Source organism: Chrysemys picta, chromosome 12 (assembly GCF_011386835.1).
Source record: "Chrysemys picta bellii isolate R12L10 chromosome 12, ASM1138683v2, whole genome shotgun sequence".
Lineage (NCBI taxonomy): Eukaryota > Metazoa > Chordata > Testudines > Emydidae > Chrysemys > Chrysemys picta.
In genome coordinates, this window is record NC_088802.1 from 24,035,208 (window position 1) to 24,059,811 (window position 24,604).

At 43.8% G+C, this 24,604-nt stretch overlaps 2 protein-coding genes and 1 pseudogene across 2 annotated transcripts in view; all 3 read left to right on the forward strand.

Annotated features, from left to right (window-relative positions):
- The window catches only part of LOC135974464 (maestro heat-like repeat-containing protein family member 1), a 936,803-nt gene that overhangs the window by 424,412 nt on the left and 487,787 nt on the right, over window positions 1–24,604 (forward strand). The gene's annotated exons all lie outside the window — the stretch shown is intronic.
- On the forward strand, window positions 73–1,038 carry LOC101937405 (olfactory receptor 14A16-like). Its single transcript, XM_005310282.2, has one exon. It carries the CDS (start codon window positions 73–75, stop codon window positions 1,036–1,038), a length of 966 nt encoding a protein of 321 aa, XP_005310339.2.
- On the forward strand, window positions 21,905–22,861 carry LOC101937138 (olfactory receptor 14A16-like; annotated as a pseudogene).

Here is a 24,604-nt window from a genome sequence, read left to right on the forward strand (position 1 = left end):
TTCCCTCTGTTGCTCTAATACTGACCATTGTCCTTCTCATTCCCTCCACAGCCATCACACGATGTACTGAGGATGAAAATGTCCAATGAAACCGCTGTGACTGAATTTCTTCTCCTGGGATTCTCTGACGTTCGGGAGCTGCAGATTTTACACTTTGTGGTGTTTCTAGTGCTTTACCTGATATCCCTGCTCGGGAACCTTCTCATCATCACAGCCATAGCCCTCGACCACCACCTTCACACCCCAATGTACTTCTTCCTGATGAATCTGTCCATCCTAGACCTTGGCTCCATCTCTGTCACCATCCCCAAATCCATGGCCAATTCCCTAACGAACACCAGATCAATTTCATATTCTGGATGCGTCGCTCAAATTTTTCTAGTCGTGGTCTTTGTTTCAGCAGATTTTGCCATACTGACAGTCATGGCGTATGACCGATACGTCGCCATCTGCCAACCACTGCACTATGAAATGGTGATGAACAGGAGAGCTTGTGTCCAAATGGCAGCCAGTGCCTGGATCAGCGGTATTCTCTACTCTGCACTGCACACCGGGAACACATTTGCAATGTCCTTCTGTGGAGGAAACATGGTGGATCAGTTCTTCTGTGAAATCCCCCAGCTCCTGAAGCTCGCCTGCTCTGACTCATACCTCATTGAAGTTGGGTTTCTCATCTTTAGTGTGTGCTTAGCCTCAAGCTGCTTTGTTTTCATAATTGTGTCATATGTTCAGATCTTCAAAGCAGTGCTGAGAATCCCCTCTAAGCAGGGCCAACATAAAGCCTTCTCCACCTGCCTCCCTCACCTCTTTGTGGTCTCCTTGTTCTTTTGTACTGCTGCCTTTGCCTACCTGAAACCCAAATCCAGCTCAACATCTGGTCTGAATCTCATGGTGGCTGTTCTCTATTCTGTGTTGCCACCAATGATGAATCCAATCATCTACATCATGAGAAACAAAGAGATGAAAGGCGCACTGAGTAAATGGATAGGTTGGAGGTTATTCACTAAGAACAAAATGTCCATATTTCTCCTTTGGTAACAATTTCATTCTATGTTTTTTTTATAAATATTATCATCTGATGACATTATTGCCTCCATGATAAAATACTGTGCAATAGGTTTATGCAGAAGTGGGTATTTACACTAGTAAAAATACAGACAAACATGACTCAAGAAAAAAAGGAGTTTCTATAGGTTTACAGCAATGTAAATAAGATCGGACTATATCTATTGTATACTGCAGCCAATCACCATACTATCTGACACCCTTGCCTATAAAATTAGTAGCCATAGCAAAGTCCCTAGTGAGGTCTCTGGCTCTTCTTATATTTTGGGATAATAACTCAGATTGAGGTATGAATACTGTCAGTGTTCCTTCCCCACTCTGAACTCTAGGGTACAGATGTGGGGACCAGCACGAAAGCCCCCTAAGCTTATTCCTGCCAGCTTAGGTTAAAACCTGGTACGCTGCCACCACCAAGTGATTTAACAAGAAACAGGGAAAGGACCACTTGGCGTTCCTCTTCCCCCAAAATATCCCCGCAAGCCCTTACACCCCCTTTCCTGGGGAGGCTTGAGAATAATATCCTCACCAATTGGTTGCAAAGTGATCAAAGTCCAAACCCCTGGGTCTTTGGACAATGGAACCCACTCTAGCCTTAGTTTCAAAGTTACAACAAAGCAGGGATAAACTTCCCTCTAGCAAAGGTAAAATTCACAAGTTGAGAAAATAAAGATAAACTAATACGCCTTGCCTGGCTGTTACTTACAAGGTTGAAATACGAGAGACTTGTTCAGAAAGATTTAGAGAACTTGTGTTGATGTCCAGTTCCTCTTAGTCCCAAGAGCGAACACCACCAAAACAAAGAGCACAAACAAAAGCCTTTCTTTCCCCCCCCACCCCAAGATTTGAAAGTATCTTGTCCCCTTATTGGTCCTTTGGGTCAGGTGTCAGCCAGATTACCTGAGCTTCTTAACCCTTTACAGCTAAAAGGATTTTGGTGCCTCTGGCCAGGAGGGATTTTATAGTATTGTATACAGGAGGGTTGTTACCCTTTCCTTTATAGTTATGACAAATTCATTTGTTCTTTGTGGTTTTTGTTCGTTTGTTTGTCAGATTTTTAGATTATTTTTGCTTAACTGTGTAATTAATGATATGTTAGGCCTCTTTTTATTGTTTTAACCTAAGTGAATATGTAAAAATTGTGTCATTCTTGCTATGGTGGAAAGACTGTTTTAAAGAAAAACATTTCCCAGAGCTTCCTAAAGAAAATCTGACTCGGAATAAAGAGGACAAATTTGGATTCATAAATCATAGAATCATAGAATATCAGGGTTGGAAGGGACCTCAGGAGGTCATCTAGTCCAACCCCCTGCTCAAAGCAGGATCAATCCTCAACTAAATCATCCCAGCCAGGGCTTTGACAAACCTGATTTTAGAAACCTCTAAGGAAGGAGATTCCACCACCTCTCTAGGTAACCCATTCCAGTACTTCACCACCCTCCTAGTGAAAATGTTTTTCCTAACATCCAACCTAAACCTCCCCCACTGCAACTTGAGACCATTACTTCTTGTTCTGTCACCTGCTACCACTAAGAACAACCTAGATCCATCCTATTTGGAACCCCCTTTCAGGTAGTTGAAAGCAGCTATCAAATACCCCCTCATTCTTCTCTTCTGCAGACTAAATAATCCCAGTTACTTCAGCCTCTCCTCATAAATCATGTGTTCCAGCCCCCTAATCATTTTTGTTGCCCTTCGCTGGAATCTTTCCAATTTTTCCACATCCTTCTTGTAGTGTGGGGCACAAAACTGGATACAGTACTCCAGATGAGTCCACACCAATGCCGAATAGAGGGGAACGATCACGTCCCTCGATCTGCTGGCAATGCTCCTACTTATACACCCCAAAGTGCCATTAGCATTCTTGGCAACAAGGGCACACAGTTGACTCATATCCAGCTGCTCATCCACTGTAACTCCTAGTTCTTTTTCTGCAGGACTGCTGCCTAGCCACTCCGTCCATAGTCTGTAGCAGTGCATGGGATTCTTCCATCCTAAGTGCACGACTCTGCGCTTGACCTTGTTGAGCCTCATCAGATTAGTTTTACCCAATCCTCTAATTTGACTAGGTCCCTCTGTATGCTATCCCTACCCTCCAGCATATCTACCACCCCCCTCAGTTTAGTGTCATCTGCAAAATTACTGAGGCAATCCACGCCATCCTCCAGATAATGAAGATATTGAACAAAACCAGCCCCAGGACCGACTCCACTTTAGCCCCTCACTTCAAGGAGATCAGGATTTGACCAATAGCCTACATACACAAGGATCCAGATTTGGCTGACAGCACCCTGGAGAAAGTGAGTGTGACAGAGATGTAAGGGCCAGATTTCCCAACTCAGCTAGACTAGCACCAATGCAGAGTAGACCCATTGACATCACCAGTTTAATATTGATGAGGTTCTGGCCCAATGTCACTGGGCAGCACTCAATAGTGACATGAACACTGGTGTAAGTTTCTTGTTTGGGGTCATTTTGGTCTAGCCCTGGTGTAAGTGGACAAGTGCCATCACATGCACTGATTTGGTGTTCCACAGGACACGCCCAACAAGGACAATAACAAGAACACCACTGGCCATCACATACAGCCCCCAGCTAAAACCTCTCCAGCGCATTATCCACAATCTACAACCTTTCCTGGAAAATGATCCCTCACTCTCACAGACCTTGGGAGGCAGGCCAGTCCTCGCTTACAGACAACCCCCCAACCTGAAGCAAATACTCACCAGCAACTACACACCACACCACAGAAACACCAACCCAGGAACCTATCCCTGTAGCAAACCTCGTTGCCTACTCTGTCCCCATATCTACTCTGGCAACAGCATCAGAGGGCCCAACCACATCAGCCACACCATCAAGGGCTCATTCACCTGCACATGCACTGATGTTATATATGCCATCATGTGCCAGCAATGCCCCTCTGCCATGTACATTGGCCAAACCGGACAGTCCCTCCGCAAAAGAATAAATGGACACAAATCGGACATCAGGAATGGTAACATACATAAGCCAGTAAATGAACTCTTCAATCTCCCTGGTCATTCTATTACAGATTTAAAAGTCACTATCATTGAACAAAAAAACTTCAGAAACAGACTTCAAAGAGAAACAGCAGAACTAAAATTCATTTTGCAAATTCAACACCATTAATCTGGGCTTGAATAGGGACTGGGAGTGGCTGGCTCATTACAGAAGCAGCTTTTCCTCTCCTGGAATTGACACCTCCTCATCTATTATTGGGAGTGGACTACATCCACCCTGATTGAATTGGCCCTGTCAACACTGGTTCTCCACTTGCGAAATAACTCCCTGCTCTCCATGTGTCAGTATATAATGCCTGCATCTGTAACTTTCACTCTATGCATCCGAAGAAGTGAGGTTTTTACTCACGAAAGCTTATGCCCAAATAAATCTGTTAGTCTTTAAGGTGCCACCAGACTCCTTGTTGTTTTTGTAGATACAGACTAACACGGCTACCCCCTGATACTTCATACCCCATCTTGTGTAGATCTACTCACATATAAGCTGAGAAAGGATCTCAAAAGTAGACCTGTTACTAGTATTAGAATATCATCTTTGTGCATGGTTGTGTACACTACATATATGACAGACAAAAGCATTAGAGTAGATGAGGGGTAGGCAACCTATGGCACGAGTGCCGAAGGTGACACACAAGCTGATTTTCAGTGGCACTCACGGTGCCTGGGTCCTAGCCACCAGTCCGGGGGGCTCTGAATTTTAATTTAATTTTAAATGAAGCTTCTTAAACATTTAAAAAACCTTATTTACTTTACATACAACAATAGTTTAGTTATATATTACAGACTTATAGAAAGAGACCTTCTAAAAATGTTAAAATGTATTACTGGCACGCAAAACCTTAAATTAGAGTGAATAAATGAAGACTCGGCACACCACTTCTGAAAGGTTGTCGACGCCTGGATTAGATAGAGAGATACACAGACAGGACCATTCCTTGTCCTAACACACAACTTCATTTAGTCATAAAGATAGATTTCTATCTGATTGTGAATTATATTAGCTAGCTAGATAATGAATAATCTATGGAAATTATTGTGCAAATTATTGTGCTTCTTTTCCTGTAAATGATTGTCTATGTCCAGATCATGATTTTCTTTTAAGAACTCCTTATTGAACATTATTTAGCAAAGATTTTTATGACTATCACTCATTTACAAACATTTACAAACAGCTCATCCTAACACACTTAGTGTTTGAACTTTGAGCTGTTTTGACTGGATACATTTTTAACATGCTCTGGTTGCTTCTCTGAGCACATGGAAGTATCGCAGTCGGGATCCTTAAGCCAATCCTCAGCTGAATTAAATTGTCATAGCTCTATTGAAGTCAATAGATCTCTGAGAATTTACAGCAGCTGAGGATCTGCTCCAAACACTCATGATTATGAATTTAAAACTCACTTCCTTTGAATATTCTGTACAATGGTCCTGATTCCGCAGCCACTTCAGCACATTCTTAACTTTAATCATATGAGTGGCCCCATTGAAGGTTTAAATATAAACTCATGCTTAAGTCCCTGTTGAATATGGGTTAGGGCTATGGATAGGGCTTAAGGCTAACACCAAACTGATGCCAGACTCTGACACTGTCTCCATTTCTCTCCTTTCCGAGCAGGGCCGGCTCCAGGCACCAGCATTCCAAGCAGGTGCTTGGGGCAGCAATCTGCAAGGGGCGGCAGACCATGTGTTTTTGCTGCCCCAAGCAGCGCGCCGAATTTCCACCATGGACAGCGGGGGCAGTGCGTATGCCGTGAGGGCAGCATGAGCTTTTCCGCGCCGGCGGCAATTCGGCAGCAGCTTCTATGTTCAACCGCCCGCAGCGGTAATTCGGCGGCTTCTGTCTTCCAGCTGAAGACAGAAGCTGCCACCGAATTGCTGCCGCCCCGAAAAACACGCGTGCCGCCCTAACGGCACACGAACTGCCCCCGCCATCCGTGGCAGCAATTCAGTGCACTGCTTGGGGTGGCAAAAACAGTAGTGCAGGCCCTGTTTCCCAGTCAAATAAAGCCCTACAATTGGCGCATTGGAATTACTCTCCCCTTCTGGCTTCTTTCAAAAATTAGGATTCTGGAACTTGACTCCTCAGTGACTTTAGGCACCACACCTATGAATGGAGTAGAAAGAGAGAGATCAACATTGAGAAGGACTTGCACAGAGAAAGGATGCAGTGCCACTGTCCGTGTCATCAGTTTATGGGGTATCCTGATGTGAGGCTCCCACAGTCACTCCAGTTGAAGCTGTTCCACTCTGGATAAATAATTAAAAAGTTATTACAGCAGGGGGACTGGACACTGGGTCTCCCAGGTGAGTGCGCAGACCAACAGACTACAGGGTAATTCTCATATTCTCTCTCTCCCTCTCTGACCCAACAATTCTTTAATTATTTAATCGAAAGTGGAACAGCTTGAACGGATTGAGGGAGCCCCACATCAAAATATCCCATAGCCCAGTGGTTAGGACACTGGGTGGCAGATCGCCTTCAAATCCCTTCTCCTCAGGTAGAGGGGAGACTTGAACTGGGGTTGTTCCCCATGCCAGGTAAGTACCCTAACCACTGGGCTAAAAGTTAAACAGGAGGGCCTTCCCCTTGTCACACAAAACACGATAGATGCCTGACCCCAAGGAGAGGGTTCCCAGCTATGGATCACAAACAGGGATAGGCGCCACCCACCAGCTCGACGTAGGCAACTATCTCTGTGAGGGGGTGGGGCTTGGCACACACCCATCTTGTCATCATCTCCCATTGGTTAGGTTAGGCGCCTCCGCACTGCATGCTGGCAACTGTTTGGGCTTTGTGATGGCTTCATGGTGGCCTTAAGAAGTGGATTGGGGATATTTGTGCAGTTCCTGGAAGATGTCTCTCCCCTGAGTTTTTCAGTTTATTGCTGTCTGTAGTAAGAGAAAAATTAATATAATGGCTGAGAAAGAAAGAAAGAAAGAAAGAAAGAAAGAAAGAAAGAAAGAAAGAAAGAAAGAAAGAAAGAAAGAAAGAAAGAAAGAAAGAAAGAAAGAAAGAAAGAAAAAGATTCTGGGCCATTCATCCCAACAGAAGTTGAAGATCAGATACTTGAAAACTGTGCAACACAGAATTCCTCCAAAGTTCTATCCCTAGTGGGACTGAACCATTCTCCGTCACCAACAAGAGTTACACTTGTAATTAAACCCATGGGGAAAGAGCTAAGAAAGTGCGGGCTGGTTCAAAACTTGTGAATTAGCTTCCGATCAGATTGGCAGGCAAAAAATATGGATTTATAACTGTGTAATGGGCTAGATCCCCAGCTGATGTCAAATGACATCGCTCAATGGAAATCAAAGGCCCAGATTCCCAGTTGGCGTAAATAGTCCAAACTACCATGAACTCAATGGAACTGTAGCAATTTACACAAGCTCATGACCTGGCCCTTAGTTTTTAGTCTTCACCCCTGGGTACCTCTTGGTGACTGACTTCAAGCAGACAGGGCAGCCTGAGCTGTGGGTTCCTCCAGTGGATGCATCCCAAGAGCTGCTGATACAAATGCAGGAGGAAAAAAACACCTCTGCTCACCCAGAAGTGATTATGTGGTGTTAATGAAGGATCAGGCTATTCCAGGCCAGCTGAGATTCTGGTGCCACTAGGCTCTTAGCTATTGTAGATCATGTGTCTGTGTTAGAAATCCCTGTTTTATTTTGTAAGCACCTTGGAACATGTTTTGGCCCTCTGCCCTGCCTTGTTTTTAGCCAAGGGTCCTTCCAGGGGTGCTGCCATCATGTGAGATCCAGAGCGGGTGCTGTTCTCCCTCTGTGGGGTTAGAGTTGGGCAGGTTGTCAGGGTGGTTTGCTCCAGAGATGAGATCAGAGCTGCGCTTAATGCCTTGGAGACTGGATTCAAATATTTAGCTCCAGAGCAGGGACATCCTGGGCTGTGACCATGGCTGAACCCTGCACAAGCCAGGATCAGCTCTAGAGATGGGAGGAGTTTTCAGTCTCTGATCCCATTTAGTCCTTCGTCTCTCAGCCAAGCCTGTCCAAAGAAGTGAGCAGGGAGCACTCATCTGTGGAGTGGATCCGTGTCTGCTAGGAACTGCAGAGAGACTCAGGAAATCCAGCAAAGGAACATGGAAACTGCCACTGGATAATACAGTGATGGGGACATGAGAGAGAGATGAAGAAAGAATCCTCGCGCTGGAGGATCAATTTTTGCTTTCAATTATATATGTGAAGGTATTAATATAGAGACCAATTTAATAATAGATATATGAATTGTAATACAAACATCTAGAGCCTGTCAGATTTCTTTCCAGCAGAATGTAAGAACCTAAATATAAGTTACAATTTGAACTCTTTAAGGATTTAACTCTCTGTGTAGTCAGACAGCTAGATCCAGTCAGAAAAAAAAGAAGGTGGATAATTTTAACTTTGCATCAGAAATCACAAATGTTTGCAGAGTTTGGCAGCCAAAAACTAATTTATTTTCTGCTAAAAACTACTGTAAACTGGAAATTTTGCGTTGTAAACCAAAGAATATTGGGATTTGCAGATTTCAACAAAACAAAACATCTGAGTATAGAAGATACTTTCCCTGTACATTTTTGTTTAGTTCAAAAACTCATTTTCCTACTAATACTAGAAAATAATCTCAATTTCCAAACATCTCTAATTTGAAATGGAGCTTTAAACAAGGGTGGGGAAAATTAATACTGTTCAATAATATCATCGTTTCAAAACCATTTTTTCTTTTGAAACTGGGTTTGTTTCTGTGTCAAAGGGATAGTTACTGGAAGGTAAAAATCGAAAAGCAGCAGAGCTGATAGCCACAGTTTATGTTTTATGCACACTAGCACTTTAGACTCAAAGTTGAACCACCAGTTAAAGCCAGTCTATCTCAATGTTGCCAAAGGACATATAGGATGTAAACGGGACTCGAACCCATATTTCCAGGCTTTGGAAGTTAACAAGATAGACACAGGATCAGGATTACAAAGAAGGAGGAAGGTGCCTTTTGGGAGTTACAATAGCATCTGAGCAGGTTATGTGCCTAACTCCCACTGAATGATAATAGGATTTAGCCACCTGGCTCACTTAGGAGCACTGACAAATCCCAGTAGGTGCCTGTCTCCATCTTTTAATCCTGGCCCACAGATAACACAGAAGCTTGGCTGGAATCAGGGAAGCCTGGTGGAGTTCGTGTTATGTTGGGGTCAGACTAGAGGATCAGAATGGCCCTTCTGGCTTTATCAACTTTGTTTCTGTGCCCTTGCCTCTGGGTCTCTGCTTCCGAGCGGTGCAGGGCTCCAGGGCATGCGTCCTGCTAGCCCTTAGGAAATAGACATGGATAAATCACCTTCGCATAGCATCAATCCTTTAATGCCAGTGCAGCTCGAAGCCAGCTACACACAGCTCGTCTGTGGAAAGCAACAGTTTGAGTTTAGTTCAATGGCACAATGAGGCATGAAAGGATTCTTAGATACCTGTGCCATTAGATTCTGGTATATAGATAGATATTGACCTAAAAATCCTAGTGCTGGATGACTGAATGTGTCTTCTGTTGGGGAAAAATCCACAAAGATTAGTACAGGAAGTTTGCTATTTCAATTAAATATGTCGGGGAATCAACATAGAGGAGAAAATTAATATGATAAATATGAATTACAATACGAACTGGTTAGGACCTTTAGCATCGGTTTAATCAAATACCTACTGCTGATTGGAATTTTTCCTCCCATCAGGAAAATTTTTACTTTTCACTAAAACCCCGAAATCCATTTCCCCCCCCAGTTTTTGGCAAATGAAAACTTTCTACTGGAAACTGATTTTTTTAAATCTCAAAACCAATAAAGTTTGTGGTTTTTTTTCAATTGCTTTTACAAAACAATCCCAAAATGTTTGAAAAAAGCAGACAGATTCTGAGATTTGTGGTTGTTTAGCTGAAAAACCAATCTCCATTAAAAAAGAACATAGCTGAAAATTTCCAACCAGTTTTAAACTTTAAATGAATTGTCAAATGTTAATATTACCTGATAAGAGCCTGATTTCAAACCCATTTATTCTATTGCATCTGTGTGATTTCTCTTTCAAAGGGATAGTTGTGAGGAGGTAACAACTGAATACCCAGTAAAGTTGGCAGCGCACAGAATGTTTTATACAGAAGAGCCCCTTTAAACCCTGGGTTAGAGTTGAACCAGCAGCCAAGGCCTGTCTATCCTGACCCCATTCAAGGACATACAGGAGCTCACTGGGAGTAGAACCCAGATCTCTTGGTCCAGCTCCACACTGCTGCCAGCTGAGTATAAACGGTGTAAATGGCTGTGCAGATCTTACACCCAGTAAGACACAGGGCTACATTTCCAATGCTATTTAGGTGCCAAGTAGGATTTTCATAAGCACCTAGGAGCCTACAACTGATTGATTTCAAGGGGTGATGGAGCCCCGATGCTTTTGATAATCCCACTAGGTGCCTCAATACCTTTAAAAATCTGCCCCACAGCCCCTCTCCGAAAGCCCTTACGGGCATAGAATCATAGAATCATAGAATATCAGGGTTGGAAGGGACCTCAGGAGGTCATCTAGTCCAACCCCCTGCTCAAAGCAGGACTAACACCAACTAAATCAAGCCAGCCAGGCCTTTGTCAAGCCAGGCCTTAAAAACCTCTAAGGAAGGAGTCCTAGTAGACACGGCAGACAAAGGGGGTAGGAGGGGGCAGAGGCAGAAAGAGGGGAAATGTCTGATCCAAGGTCACAGAGGAGGTCACTGGCAGAGACAAGAACTGACTCATACCTCATTGAAGTTGGGTTTCTCATCTTTAGTATGTGCTTAGCGTCAAGCTGCTTTGTTTTCATAATTGTGTCATATGTTCAGATCTTCAAAGCAGTGCTGAGAATCCCCTCTGAGCAGGGCCAGCATAAAGCCTTCTCCACCTGCCTCCCTCACCTCATTGTGGTCTCCTTGCTCTTTTGTACTGCTGCCTTTGCCTACCTGAAACCCATCTCCAGCTCATCCTCAGGTCTGAATCTCATGGTGGCTGTTCTCTATTCTGTGTTGCCACCAATGATGAATCCGATCATCTACAGCATGAGAAACAAGGAAATGAAAAGTGCACTGAGTGAACTGATAGGTTGGAGGTTATTCAACAAGAATAAAATGTCTATATTTCTCCACTGATAATGATTCCATTCTGTGTTTCTTTATAAATATAATCATCTGATGTCATTATTGCCTCCATGAGAAAATACTGTGCAATCTGTTTATGCAGAATTGGGTATTGACACTAGTCAAAATACAGACAAACATGACTCAAGAAAAAAAGGAGTTTCTATAGGTTTACACCAATGTAAATAAGATTGGAATCTATCTATCGTATACTGCTACCAATCACCATACTATCTGAGACCCTTGCCTATAAAATCAGTAGCCACAGCAAAGTTGCTAGTGAGGTCTCTGGCCCTTCTTATATTTTGGGATAAAAACTCAGGTATCAGTGGATTTGTTATTTGTGTTTTTTGTTTGTCAGATTTTTAGTTTATTTTTGATTAACTGGTTGGTTGGTGGATTAGTTTTTGTCTTTGTTTTAGTAGGTTTTGGAAGTGGAAAGGCCTGAGGAGATAGTGAGTGTTTGGGGAGACAGGATTTTCAATGTTTGTCCTCTCTTGGGACTGTCCATATGTCATCTCTTTGATGGGATTCTCTGAGCTAACTGAAGGTTTGCTCCCCACAATGATAAAAGAGTGCAAAAGAGGTTTCTGCATGGCTTAGTTCCTACTGAAATGATTATGTGTATACTGTTGGGATTTTATTGTATTATTAACGATATGTTAGGCATCTTTTTATTATTTTAACCTAAATGAATATGTTAAAACTGTGTCATTCTTGCTATTGTGGAAAGGCTGTTTTTAAAAAAAAACTTTTTCCAGAGTTTCCTAAAAAAAATCTGACTCGGAATAATGAGGCCAAATTTGGATTCCATGGAAATGACTGGAGTTTAGTCCCTCACTTCAAGGAGATCAGGATTTGACCAATAGCCTATATACACAAGGATCCAGATTTGGCTGACAGCACCCTGGAGAAAGTGAGTGTGACAGAGGTGTAAGGGCCAGATTTCCCAACTCAGCTAGACCAGCACCAATGCAGAGTAGACCCATTGACATCACCAGTTTAATATTGATGAAGTTCTGGCCCAAAGTCTCTGGGCTACACTCAGTAGTGACATGAACACTGGTGTAAGTTTCTTGTCTGGGGTCATTTTGTTCTGGCCCTGGTGTAAGTGGAAAAGTGCCATCATATGCACTGATCTGGTGTTCCATACGCCATCCGGTGTAGATCTACTCACATCCAAGCTGAGAAAGGATCTCAGAAGTCGGCCTGTTATTAGTATTAGAATATCATCTTTGTGCATGGTTGTGTACACTACATATATGACAAAGAAAAGCAGAGTATATGATTAAATAGACAGACAGACATGACCATTCCTTGTCCTAACACACAACCTCATTTAGTCATAATGATAGATTTCTATTTGATTGTGAATTATATTAGCTAGCTAGATAATGAATAATCTATGGAAATTATTGTGCAAGTTATTGCTCTTCTTTTCCTGTTAATGATTGTCTATGTCCAGATCATGATTTTCTCTAAGAACTCCTTATTAAACATTATTTAGCAAAGATTTTTTATGACTATATCTTTGTCCATCGCTCATTTATAAACAGCTCATCCTAATGTACTTAGTGTTTGAACTTTGAGTTGTTTTGACTGGATACATTTTTAACATGCTCTGGTTGCTTCTCTGAACAAATGGAAGTATCACAGTCAGGATCCTTAGGCCAATCCTCAGCTGAGTTAAATTGTCATAGCTCCATTGAGGTCAATAGATCTCTGAGAATTTACACCAGCTGAGGATCTGCTCCAAACACTCATGTTATGAATTTAAAACTCACTTCCTTTGAATATTCTGTACAATGGTCCTGATTCCACAGCCACTTCAGCATGTTCTTAACTTTAATCATATGAGTGGCCCCATTGAAGGTTTAAACTTAATCTCATGCTTAAATCCCTGTTGAATGTGGGTTAGAGTTATGGATAGGGCTTAATGCTTAGACCAAACTGGTGCCAGACTCTGACACTGTCTCCATTTCTCTCTTTTCCCAGTCAAATAAAGCCCTGCAATTGGTGCATTGGAATTCCTCTCCCCTTCTGGATTCTTTTAATAATTAGGATTCTGGGACCTGACGTGTAAATGACTTTAGGCACCACACTGATGAATGAAGTAGAGAGAGAGATAGAGAGAGAGATCAACATACACACAGGGATTTGATGCAGTGCCATGTCCATGTCATCAATGTTAGGGGTATTCTGACGTGAGGCTCTCACAGTCACTCCAGCTGAAGCTGTTCCACTCTGGATAAATAATTAAAGAGTTATTGGAGCAGTTGGACTGGACACTGGGTCTCCCAGGTGAGTGCTAAGACCACCAGGCTACAGGGTAATTCTGATGTTCTCTCTCTCCCTCTCTGACCCAACGATTCTTTAATTATTTAATCCAAAGTGGAACAGTTTGAATGGGAGAGGTTGAGGGTGCCCCACATTGGAATATTCCATAGCCCAGTGGGTTGGACACTCAGCCAAGAGGTGATAGATCCCCCTTCAAATCCCTTATCCTCCTCGGGCAGAGGGGGGACGTGAACTGGGGTTGTTCCCCATGCCAGGTAAATACCCTAACCCTGGCTAAAAGTTAAACAGGAGGGCCCTCTCCTTGTCACACAACACCATAGGTGCCTGACTCAAGGAGTTATGGATCACAAACAGGGATAGGCGCCACCCACCAGCTCGACATAGGCAACAATCTTTGTGAGGGGGAGGGGCTTAGCACCCACCCATCCTGTCATCATCTCCCATTGGTTAGGTTAGGCACCTCCACACCGCATGCTGGCAACTGTGGATCCCATTAGGTGTTTACCTCTCCCCATTCACTTTAACAGGGAGCCTGGGCTCCGAACACCGGCTTTGTGAATCATGGTGATTTTCTAAGTGCCTAAAAGTTAGGTGCTGCAATGGTGCCTGACTCCCATTGAATGCCCATGGGATTTGGCCACCTGGCTTACTTAGGAGCTTTGATTAATCTCACTAGGTGCCTGTCTCCATCTTTAGGTGCCTAAATCCCTTTGTAATCTTCGTCCACTGATTACACAGATTCTGGGCTGGAATCAGAAAACCCTGGTGGAGATCCTAAGGGCTGTGATATATAGGGCAACAGGAACTCTGGAGTTGAGGAGACTGGTCCCAGGCCTAACAAGGAAAGGCCTGTGTATCCAAGACTGTAACCAACCTGCAATATCCAGTGGGGTGAAAAAACCTGCTTAAACTAGATATTGTCTAAGTCTAATAAGGTCGAGAGTTGCGTGCTTAGGTTTTATTTTCTTTTGGTAACTTATCTGACTTTTTGCCTATCACTTATAATCACTTAAATTGTATCTTCTGTAGTCAATAAACTTATTTTTATGTTTATTCTTACTGGTGAGTTTGTCTGAAGTGTTTGGTGAATCTCCTCAGGTTACAAAGGCTGGTGCATGTTTACTTTCCCTTGAAGTAAGTGGTGAATTAATTAATAAACTTACATTGCTCAAGAAAGAATCTTGAGCAGTGCAAGATGGTATATTCCTGAGGTAAAAGGCTGGGATCTGGGGGGATCTGGCTGGTGCCTTTCTTTGTGTGATTCCTGATTGGCTCTGGGAGCATTCATGCAATCTAGCCAGGTTTGGGGCTTCACATGCTGCTGGACTGAGTGGTAATAGCACCTGGAGGGGTTTGCTACTAGTCACTAGCAGAGCATTGTGAGAGACACCCTGGCCTAGTTTGTTCAGAAGCCAAAGCAGTCCCACAGTCCCAGGTTGCACCCCGGGGAACACTGTCACACACTCCCACTCTGCCTAGGTGCACAGCATGATGGGGATGACTTTTGGCTGGTGTTGGATCACAAGTCAGTTTGTTATTGGGGGAGGGCTAATAAACGGTTGTGTATCCTTCTTGTGTGAATCAAGGGCAGCAGAACTGTGCTTGGCATACCCGGATTGAGGAACTCACCCTCAACTAAACTGCACTTGCTAAGCAGGGGACATGGGTGCCAAAGCCCAGTAGAGTTGAGAGAGTGTGGGGGAAGGTACCTGGTTTGGGCACTGCCTAAGGGGCTTGGACACCATTTGACCCTTCCTCTCTCCACTGTGTAATAACAGAGCTGATTAAGACTCAATTGAGAGTCTTGTTGCAGACCAATAGAGCTGAAACCACTAATAACCAGGTCAAAGCATTAGACTTGCTTTAGGACAGTGTCTCTGATGCACGAGGCTGCCCCAGTAACAGCTGAAATCACTGAGAGCTGTGTTATGTGGCAGGACCTCAAGACATCTCAGAGGGTGCAGGATGGCTGGCAGAGCAGAGCGGCAGAGGCCAGAGTGAGTGCCCAGACAGTGGCGAGAGCAAGGGTCCTTTCTTTCCGCCCACCAGGGTGGGCAGTGAACTCCACAAATGCACCTCTGAACTCTGGGTCTTCACTGACCAACAACAACAGCTGTGAGTGGGGTGCGGTGAAGGGAAGGGCCTGTTAAAGGAACTTTTGGTTGCTGGACTTAAGAACCTGAGGCAAAAGGACACTGCCCAACGTACTCTGGGGTGGGTGTTTTGCTCTTGGTTCATGTTATGAATCCTGCTTGTGGTGTTTTCCCAAGTTAATGCCGGGTTACTTTCCCCCTTTTTATTAAAAGGTTCTTTTCTATACTCAGATTCTGTGCTTGTGAGAGGGGAAGTGTTGCCTCTAGAGGCGCCCAACAGGTGATGTGTAATTGTCCCAGGTTACTAGTTGAGGGCTCAAGCCAGTTTTATGTTGTATTGTTGAAAAGGAACCCCTAGATATTGAACCCGGCCCTTGTTCCTGCCAACTCCAACTGGCAGAAGGGTTACATAGGTTTCTTAAAAAAGAGGGGTCAAATTCTCAGTTGATCTAAATCATTATAGCTTCTTGTCCGAACACTCAATGATTATGTAGCTAAAACTTATCTCCTTTGAATATTCTGAACTAAGGCACCGATCTAGCAAAACACTTAAGCAAGTGCTTACCTTTAAACAGCTGAGTAGTCCCATTGAAGACTTAAAGTTAAAGTCATGCTTAAGTGCTTTTGGGGATTTGGGCATATGATTGAGATTCTCAACTGGGCCTATGTTAATTAGACATGCAGCTCCTATCGATTTCCAGTTGGAGCTCAGCACCCAGCTGTCTTGGGCCCTTTGAAAATCCCATCCCAATTGCTTCAAGTTCACTGTGCCCTTGAACATTCATGGCTGCATTGCTGGAATATTCATGGAATGTAACCACAAAGGGGCCGTGAACTCACCTGAATCAAATGTATTTTAAAATTGAAATTACTATTCACACAAATATGTTTTGCTGTCTTCATTCAGTTCTTCAAATGACAGGGGGCAGGAGCTCACTCAAGCTTCTGGGAGACCTACATAAAGGTGTGGCTCACACGTTTTGTATCTTGTAATGTAATGCTCTATTTCAGTAAATACCAATGTCCATTCGTTGCCTATCAGGGCAAACTCCTGCATACACAACAGTAACACTCCAGAAGTTAGGCCTCATTAAAACAACGTACAGAGTCTCTTCTCTCATCTCGTAATTTAGTTTGCAGTGTAACTGGAATCTGCTGAGGCACATGAGCAAACAATTGGTGATTCATTGACAATGGAATTGTTTTCTCATCCTACAGCCCATGTCTCTTGACCTTCATGATGTGCCTATGGCCTATCTATTTTTCCAAGCTTAGAAGAAGCCTTCAAACATGGCCCTAGGCTTCCAAGCTTACTTACCTCTATAAATAGAGAGAAGTTAGTACTTTCTGATGTCTTTCTGGTGGCCTGTATGAAATGCTCTGGGGATCTTTGTCCAGTTCCCAGAGGACATCTCCCCATCACATTAATATCAACATTATGGCAATAATTTGCACCCTTGTGGTCCACTACTATGAAGACATCAGGGATATGGAGAAGGGAATGTGCTTTCATCTACAGAAAGGGTCCCTCCAGGGCAGGGTAGATGCACATTTCCAGGGAATGTTAAGTGGGGGAAGATTGTACAGCTGCCACCTGGGCTTCTGTGTGTTCCGTTGAAAAATGTCAGACTTCAGACCCTTGCACTAATCATCAGACCACTTAGGGGTAGGGTGATGCTAAGAAAAATAGAAGATGAGAGTATGACAGAAATGTCTGTATATTAAGCCTGAGATATTCAGAGGAATCTAAGGGTATGTCTATACTTACCTGCTAATTCAGCGGCAAGCAATCGATCTTCTGAGATCGATTTATCGCGTCTTGTCTAGATGCGATAAATCAATCCCGGAAGTGCTCGCCATCGACGCCGGTAATCCTGCTCCACGAGAGGAGTAGGCGGAGTCGACAGGGGAGCCTGCCTGCCATGTGTGGACCCGCGGTAAGTACCTTTAAATTCAAACTAAGATACTTCAACTTCAGCTACGTTATTCACATAGCTGAAGTTGCGTATCTTAGTTCGAATTGGGGGCTTAGTGTGGACCAGCCCTAAGAGAGTTAAGCATCTAACTCCCATTGTTCAGACAATGGGCACTGGGCACCTGTTTCCCTGAAACCACTCTGAAAATCCTTGTCATAGCTCACATCCTGGAGCAAGTGTCCACTGTATTGTTCCAGATTCTGCAGCACCCACACCCCCTTGGTTCTGCCCTAATTGCACAGGATGGTGCAGTGTCAGTTACAGGTCTCTCCAGAGGGCCAAGCCCATTCCTGGTGCCTCTCCATGGAAATCAGCAATTAGTACCCGGGATACATTGTGCCCATTCTGTTGAGCTGTTTTCTACTCACTACCCTGTTATTTTTTCCTATGACTACCGGGGTGTTAATGGGACAATTCACCTTAGATGGTCCCTTGAATATGTGCCAACTACTTATGCCAAACTATTTGTTCTACTTTGTATTTAGTTGTGACACTCTGAGTTCCTTTCCCATACCTGAGAAAGAACTCTGTGTAGCTTGAAGCTTGTCTCTCTCACCAACAGAAATTGGGTCAATAAAAGATATTACCTCACCCACCTTGTCTCCCTGTTCCCCGATAAGGCATCTTTGGAGAGCAGGACAGTCCCTGGTCTTAGCATCCAGCACTGGACGTATGAAAGGAGAGATCTCAGTTCACACCCCATGTCCTCATGAATGCTATAGCAATCTCAGTGCAGGATGGGACATGCTGGCTTGGGAGATAACAGATGAAGCAGCTGCCTTCATGTCTAGGTCACCTATTCAACCCAGCCTCCGTGAGCAGTGCCCCAGTGTCCTCCACTTCTGACCTCTGTGAAAAATTGTTTTTGTGCCTCCAAGGAGGGACATGTCATGAAAGCACCCACCAAACATCTCATCCATCCAAACTAGAACCTGTTAATCCCCTGTGAGCAGCCTCAGCAGAGACCATGGACCAGCCCAGACCTGAAGAGATCATCTCAAAATGGGAAAGGGTAGATTGGGCTCCCAGTCCCGTTCACTATATGGTCTCTCCACGGAGACTGTGATAGCCATCAAAGGGGCCAATTGTTGCCAGTCAAAGTAAAGATGGGTTCTATAGGGATGGGCCTTAGTCCGGAACCAGAACCTCAGATCCTAAGCCCCTTCGCCTGAGCTTTGGGGAAGCGAGGATCCCAATAAAGATCCCAGTTTCTGAGCTGGGCCCATCTCAAATTAATTTACAATTTCCTGATAGAAATAGTCTTCTTCTTTCAGCCACACAACCCTCAGCTCTTACATAGCAGGGAAGGCCCAGTCCTGATCCCACTGCAGTCACTAGCAATGCTCCCGCTGACTTCAGCAGTTACAGGGTTTGATCGTAGAGGTGCACGCCATGTGTTCATTAGAGCAAATTTCTCAATGGAAATTCCTTCACTTCACAGTTTTTTGTTTCATTTTTCCCCATTCCATAGAGAGGTGGCCACATCAAGCAAAGGACATTTGTATGGATGGAAATGTAGGTAGAGAAGGAAATGAAGTGACCCATTCCAGTGTTGTACAGTTAGGAATGGAGAGGGCTACAAACATGGGCTGAGGCTTCCAAGCTGACTTACCCCAGTTCAAACAGAGAGGTGTTAATGGCATTAATGTGGGAATGAATCACTCTGTCACTCTTACAAGGTATACTTGTAACTAATCCCAATGGACAAAGAGCTAGGAAAGAGCAGACTGGTTATGAATGTTTAACTCTTCTTTGGTTCAGTTTCACATGCAAAGAATATGGGTTGGAAACTGTGTCATGGGCCAGACCCCCAGCTGGTATAAATGGATGTAGCTCCATGGAAGTCAGATCCCCAAGTGGTGTAAATAGCCCTCGCTACTCTGAAGTCAGTGAAAGTGTATCAATTTACACCAGCTCAGGACCTGGTCCTTAGTTTTTAGTGTTTGTCTCTTAGTGACAAACTTCAAGCAGCCAGGGCAGACTGAGCTGTGGGTTCCTCTGGTGGCTGCATCCCAAGTGCTGCTGGTGCAATGCAGGAGAAAAACATCTCTGCTCCCCTAGAGGTGATTATGCGGAGTTATTCCAGGCCAACTGAGGCTCTGGTGTCACTAGGCTCTTAGCTATTGTAGATCCCATGTCTGTGCTACAAATATATGTTTTATTTTGCCATCCTTTGGGGACCCCCTTTCTGATCCAGCCCTGCCTTGTTTTTAGCTAAAAGGTCCTTCAAGAGATGCTGCCATTGTGTGAGATCCAGGGCAGAAGCTGTTCCCCCTCTGGGGGGTTAGGGTCAACTAGGGCAGGTTGTCAGGGTGGTTTGCTCCTGAGATGAGAGCAGAGCTGCGGTCACAGCCGTAGAGACCAGATTCAGCTATTTAGCCCCAGAGCGACCTTGTCTAAAGCCGGCACAAGCCAGGATCAACTCTAGAGCTGGGAGTGTCTTTCAGTCCCTGATCCCATTTATTCCATCGCCTCTCACCCAAACCTGCCCTAGTAGGGAAACAGGGAGCACCCATCTGTGATAGGAACTGCAGAGAGACACCTGCAACTCAGAACATCCAGGGAAGGGACGTGACAACAGCTGCTGGATAATACAGTGATGGGGGCATGAGAGAGAGAGAGAACCAAACAATCTGGGCAGTGGGTGCATAGATAGATAGATAGATAGATAGATAGATAGATAGATAGATAGATAGATAGATAGATAGATAGATAGATAGATAATGGCCAATGATTCCTAACACTGCAGGATCAAATGCATCGCAAATTGGAATAAAAACCAACAAAGTAAGTTTTCTATTTCAATTAAATATGTTAGAGTATTAATATATGGGACAAATTTAATATCAGAAATATGAATTGCAATTATAACTCTTTAAGACTTTTACTATCAAATTATGCAGACATCTAGAGATGATCAGATGTTTTTTTTCCACCAGAAAAAATTGACTTTTCACTGAGGTTGTGAGAACCAAACAGTTTCAGCCTAAAATGTTGGCAACTGAAAAAATTTAGTCATAATCAAAACAATGTTTTCATTTTTATGGATATCAGAGACTTTCCATGAAAATATATTCAACTGAAAACTGACTTTTCCTTTGAACTAAAGTAGAAATTGTCTGACTACTCCTAACTGGAAACTTAGCTTTAAGTCAGGATGGGGAACATGAATATTGTCCAATAACACCACAATTTCCAACCCCATTCCCTCTATTGCAACTGTGTTTGTCTGTTTCAAACGGGTAGCTGCAGGGTGGTAAAACTGAGTAAGTAGCAAAGTTGGTAGCCCAGAGAATGTGTTTTAAACATACTAACCTCTCTAAACTGAAGCCCAGAGAGTCAAAGCTCTGTCTTTCCTGACCCTGCCCAAGGACATGCAGGAGGTTGATGGAACTAGAACCCAGCTCTCCTCTTCTACCATCGTAGCCTCTGTCCCACACTGCTGCCTGCTAAACAAAAATACTGTCAACAGGTTCATAGAACATGCACATAGTAAGACATAATCCATCCCGAAAAGAGTTCACATTCAAAGTACACAAGACAGACAAAGAGAAGTGGAGGAAAGAAATGCAGCAGTGACTGCTCCAAGGTCACAAGGTGACAGAGGCAAGACTAGAACCAAAGTCTCCTGACATTCACTGATTCACACAGCACAGAGATAAAGTCACAGAGGGAAACCATACAACCTAACAGTAACTGAGCAATGGTACTAGCCCATTATCACCCAGCAATAGGAGTGCAGCTGGGATCTAGTGCCATAAATCAACGTGTAAGTAGGCATCAGGCTGTATGTGGGATGTAGGGGTTGAATCATCACAGAAAAGCTGCCATGCGGGAAACTGGGTGATTCTATGCTGTATTTCTGAGTTAAGTGGGAATGCTGGCATTTTAATATTTTAGTTTAGTTGGCCAAGTTGTGAGCCTGCTGTCTGTAGCAATAGCGGCATAATTTTGGCTAAAATTATTGGATTTGGGTTGTACTTTGTTCCATCTTTCATACTGCATTTGATCAAGCCTCATCTTGGGCCAGATCCTCAGATGGTGTAAAGTGACCCAGCTCCAGTGACTTTAAGGGAGCGACACCAATTTACACTCCTGTGATAACAGAGTAGTGCTCTGGTTGTGAGCGGTGAGGAGCCCTCACTACTCCAGACAATGGAAGTGGCAAGTGCTGTGCACCTTTGGCATTGACAGCATGAGATATTATGGAGAGGGGAATCGGAGTCATTCCCTCTCTCTCTATAACCCTGATCATTGCTCTTGTCCGTCCCTCCACAGCCATTGCACAATGAACTAAGAAAGAAAATGTCCAACCAAACTAACATAACTGAGTTCCTTCTCCTGGGATTCTCTGATGTTCGAGAGTTGCAGATTTTGCACTTCATGATGTTTCTAGTGATTTACCTGGCAGCCCTGACAGGGAATCTTCTCATCATCATAGCCATAGCTCTTGATCACCACCTTCACACCCCAATGTACTTCTTCCTGATGAGTTTGTCCATCCTAGACCTCGGTACCATCTCTGTCACCATCCCCAAATCCATGGCCAATTCCCTTATGAACACTAGGTCCATTTCCTATTCTGGATGTGTCACCCAAGTCTTTTTCCTCGTCTTCTTTGCTGAAGCCGACTTTGCCTTACTCACCATCATGGCATACGATTGATACGTCGCCATCTGCAAACCACTGCACTATGAGACTATAATGAACAGGAGAGCTTGTGTCCAAATGGCAGCCAGTGCCTGGATCAGTGTAATTCTCTATTCTTCATTGCACACCGGGAACACCTTTGCAATAACCTTCTGTGGAGGCAACATGGTGGATCAGTTCTTCTGTGAAATCCCCCAGCTACTCAAGCTCGCCTGCTCTAACTCGTACCTCAGTGAAGTTGGGGTTATTGTATTTGGTGTGTGTTTAACCCTAAGTTGCTTTGTTTTTATAATTGTGACATATGTTCAGATCTTGATCACAGTGTTGAGAATCCCCTCTAAACAGGGCCGACATAAAGCCTTCTCCACCTGCCTTCCTCACTTCATTGTAATTTTCATGTTTCTTTCCACTGCTACCTTTGCCTACATGAAACCCATCTCCAGCTCTCCATCAGGTCTGGACCTTGTGGTGGCTGTTCTCTATTCCGTGCTGCCGTCAGTGATGAATCCAATCATCTACAGCATAAGGAACAAGGAAATCAAAGATTCTCTAAGGAAACTGACTGGGTGTAAGTTATTCAACAAGAATAAAATGTCTGCATTTCTCTTATGAACATGTTTTTATCTGTGGTTTTTTTTTTTTACAAATACAATCAACTGATGACATTATTGTCTCCATAAGAATATGGTGTGTGATTTTTTGATGCAAAATGCTGTATTTATAATGATAAATCCACACTAACTCCACCAAGTCAGTGGAGTTATTCTAGGTTAATACCGGTATAAGTAAGATGAAAATCTATCTCATGCTTTTATACTGCCACCCCTCACCATGTTATCTGAGTACCTTGCACATAAAATCAGTAGCCATTAGAAAGTACCCAGTGGACTTCATAGAGTCTCTGGTTCTTCTCCTTTTTGGGGGTCAAAACTTTGCTTGGGGTATGATGGCTTTTGGGTTTCTGTATGTTGGTGTGACAGAGTGGGATATGACAGCATCAGATCATGAACTCTGTGTTTTATTATCTGGGTAGATATTGACATGGTGAATTCAGAAGCCTAGGCTTGCTCAATAGCAGTCTATCGCTCTTTGTTCATGGCAGCTCCCCTACCTGATGTTACTTTGCTGAAGGACTATCACTCAGAGAAATCAAGACTGAAGTCTGGGACCTTCGATTTTTGTTGCATTTCACCTACAGGCCCTGCTGCATGGAACAAATTTTTTGTTGTATAGGGAGTCTGCAAGTGATGGGGGGTTGCGGGGGAGTTAAGCATGACTGGTGGGTCTGGAAGTCTTAATTTTAGTACATGACAAAGAGACAGGGGACCTATTTAAGTGCAGAGTCCTACCCGATCTCAGGTGCCAACCATAATCACATGTAAGAAGGACTTGTAGGGTTCTATCTATCTATCTATCTATCTAAGGATTCCACACTGCCACCCATTACCATGCTATCTGAGCACCATCCACATAAAATCAGTAGCCATATCAAAGCCCCTAGTAGACCCTGAGGAGCCAGATACATTTTGTTCTTCCCTTCAGGTATCAGTGCAGTTGTTTGGTTCTTGCTTCTTTCTCAGATTTTTTTTTTATTTTATTTTAGCTTCTGGCAGGGACAATAACAGGTAATTAACATGTTGAACTGGATGGAAATTTTCCAATGAAACTGAGTTTTGTCCAAAAATGCGAATTCATAGAACTCAAAGAGTCATAGAACTCAGGAACTTTTGAGTTCCATGAACTTTCAGTGAAGCAAAAGCAGGTTGGCCACTGAGCCCTACCTACCTGCCAAGCTGGGGAGCTCAGTCTCTCAGGGTCCATGGCTCCAGGGCAGCCCTGCCATGCCAGGGCTTTCAGCCTCCCTACCACAGAGCTGGGAGACTGAAAGCCCTGGGATCCCCATCTCTAACTGTGGCTCAGAAGCAGGGAGCCTGGGAATGCTGAGAAGCCGTCTTGAGCCAGGGCTCTGAGACTTCTGGGCCCCTAACTCAGGCTTTGTGAATGCTGGTGATTTTAGGACACCGAAGGGCCAGATTTTTAAAGGTATGTAGGTGTCTTGTAGGATTTTCAAAAGCAGGAGTTTGGGGGGTTGAAAGTGTAGGGCTGCTCCCACCTCAGCTGAGATAGGGACCCTCTTACCTCTAGCTCACACAGATCAATTTGCTCCCAGCTGGGTATAAGTTAAAGGTTATTCCATTCACTGGATATCTGACAGTCCACAGTAGCTGGGCAGCTTTGAAAATGAGGACCCTTTGAAAATACCAGCTGAAGACTGTGGGAAGTGTGCATCACAATTTTTTTCAGCTCACGGGCCACGTCAATAGAGAGATTATCTTGTGAACACTTTCCCTCTCA

What these genes read in the sequence shown, in the direction of transcription:
- LOC101937405 (XM_005310282.2), top strand. Translation starts at nt 73, where the DNA reads ATGAAAATGTCCAATGAAACCGCTGTGACTGAATTTCTTCTCCTGGGA.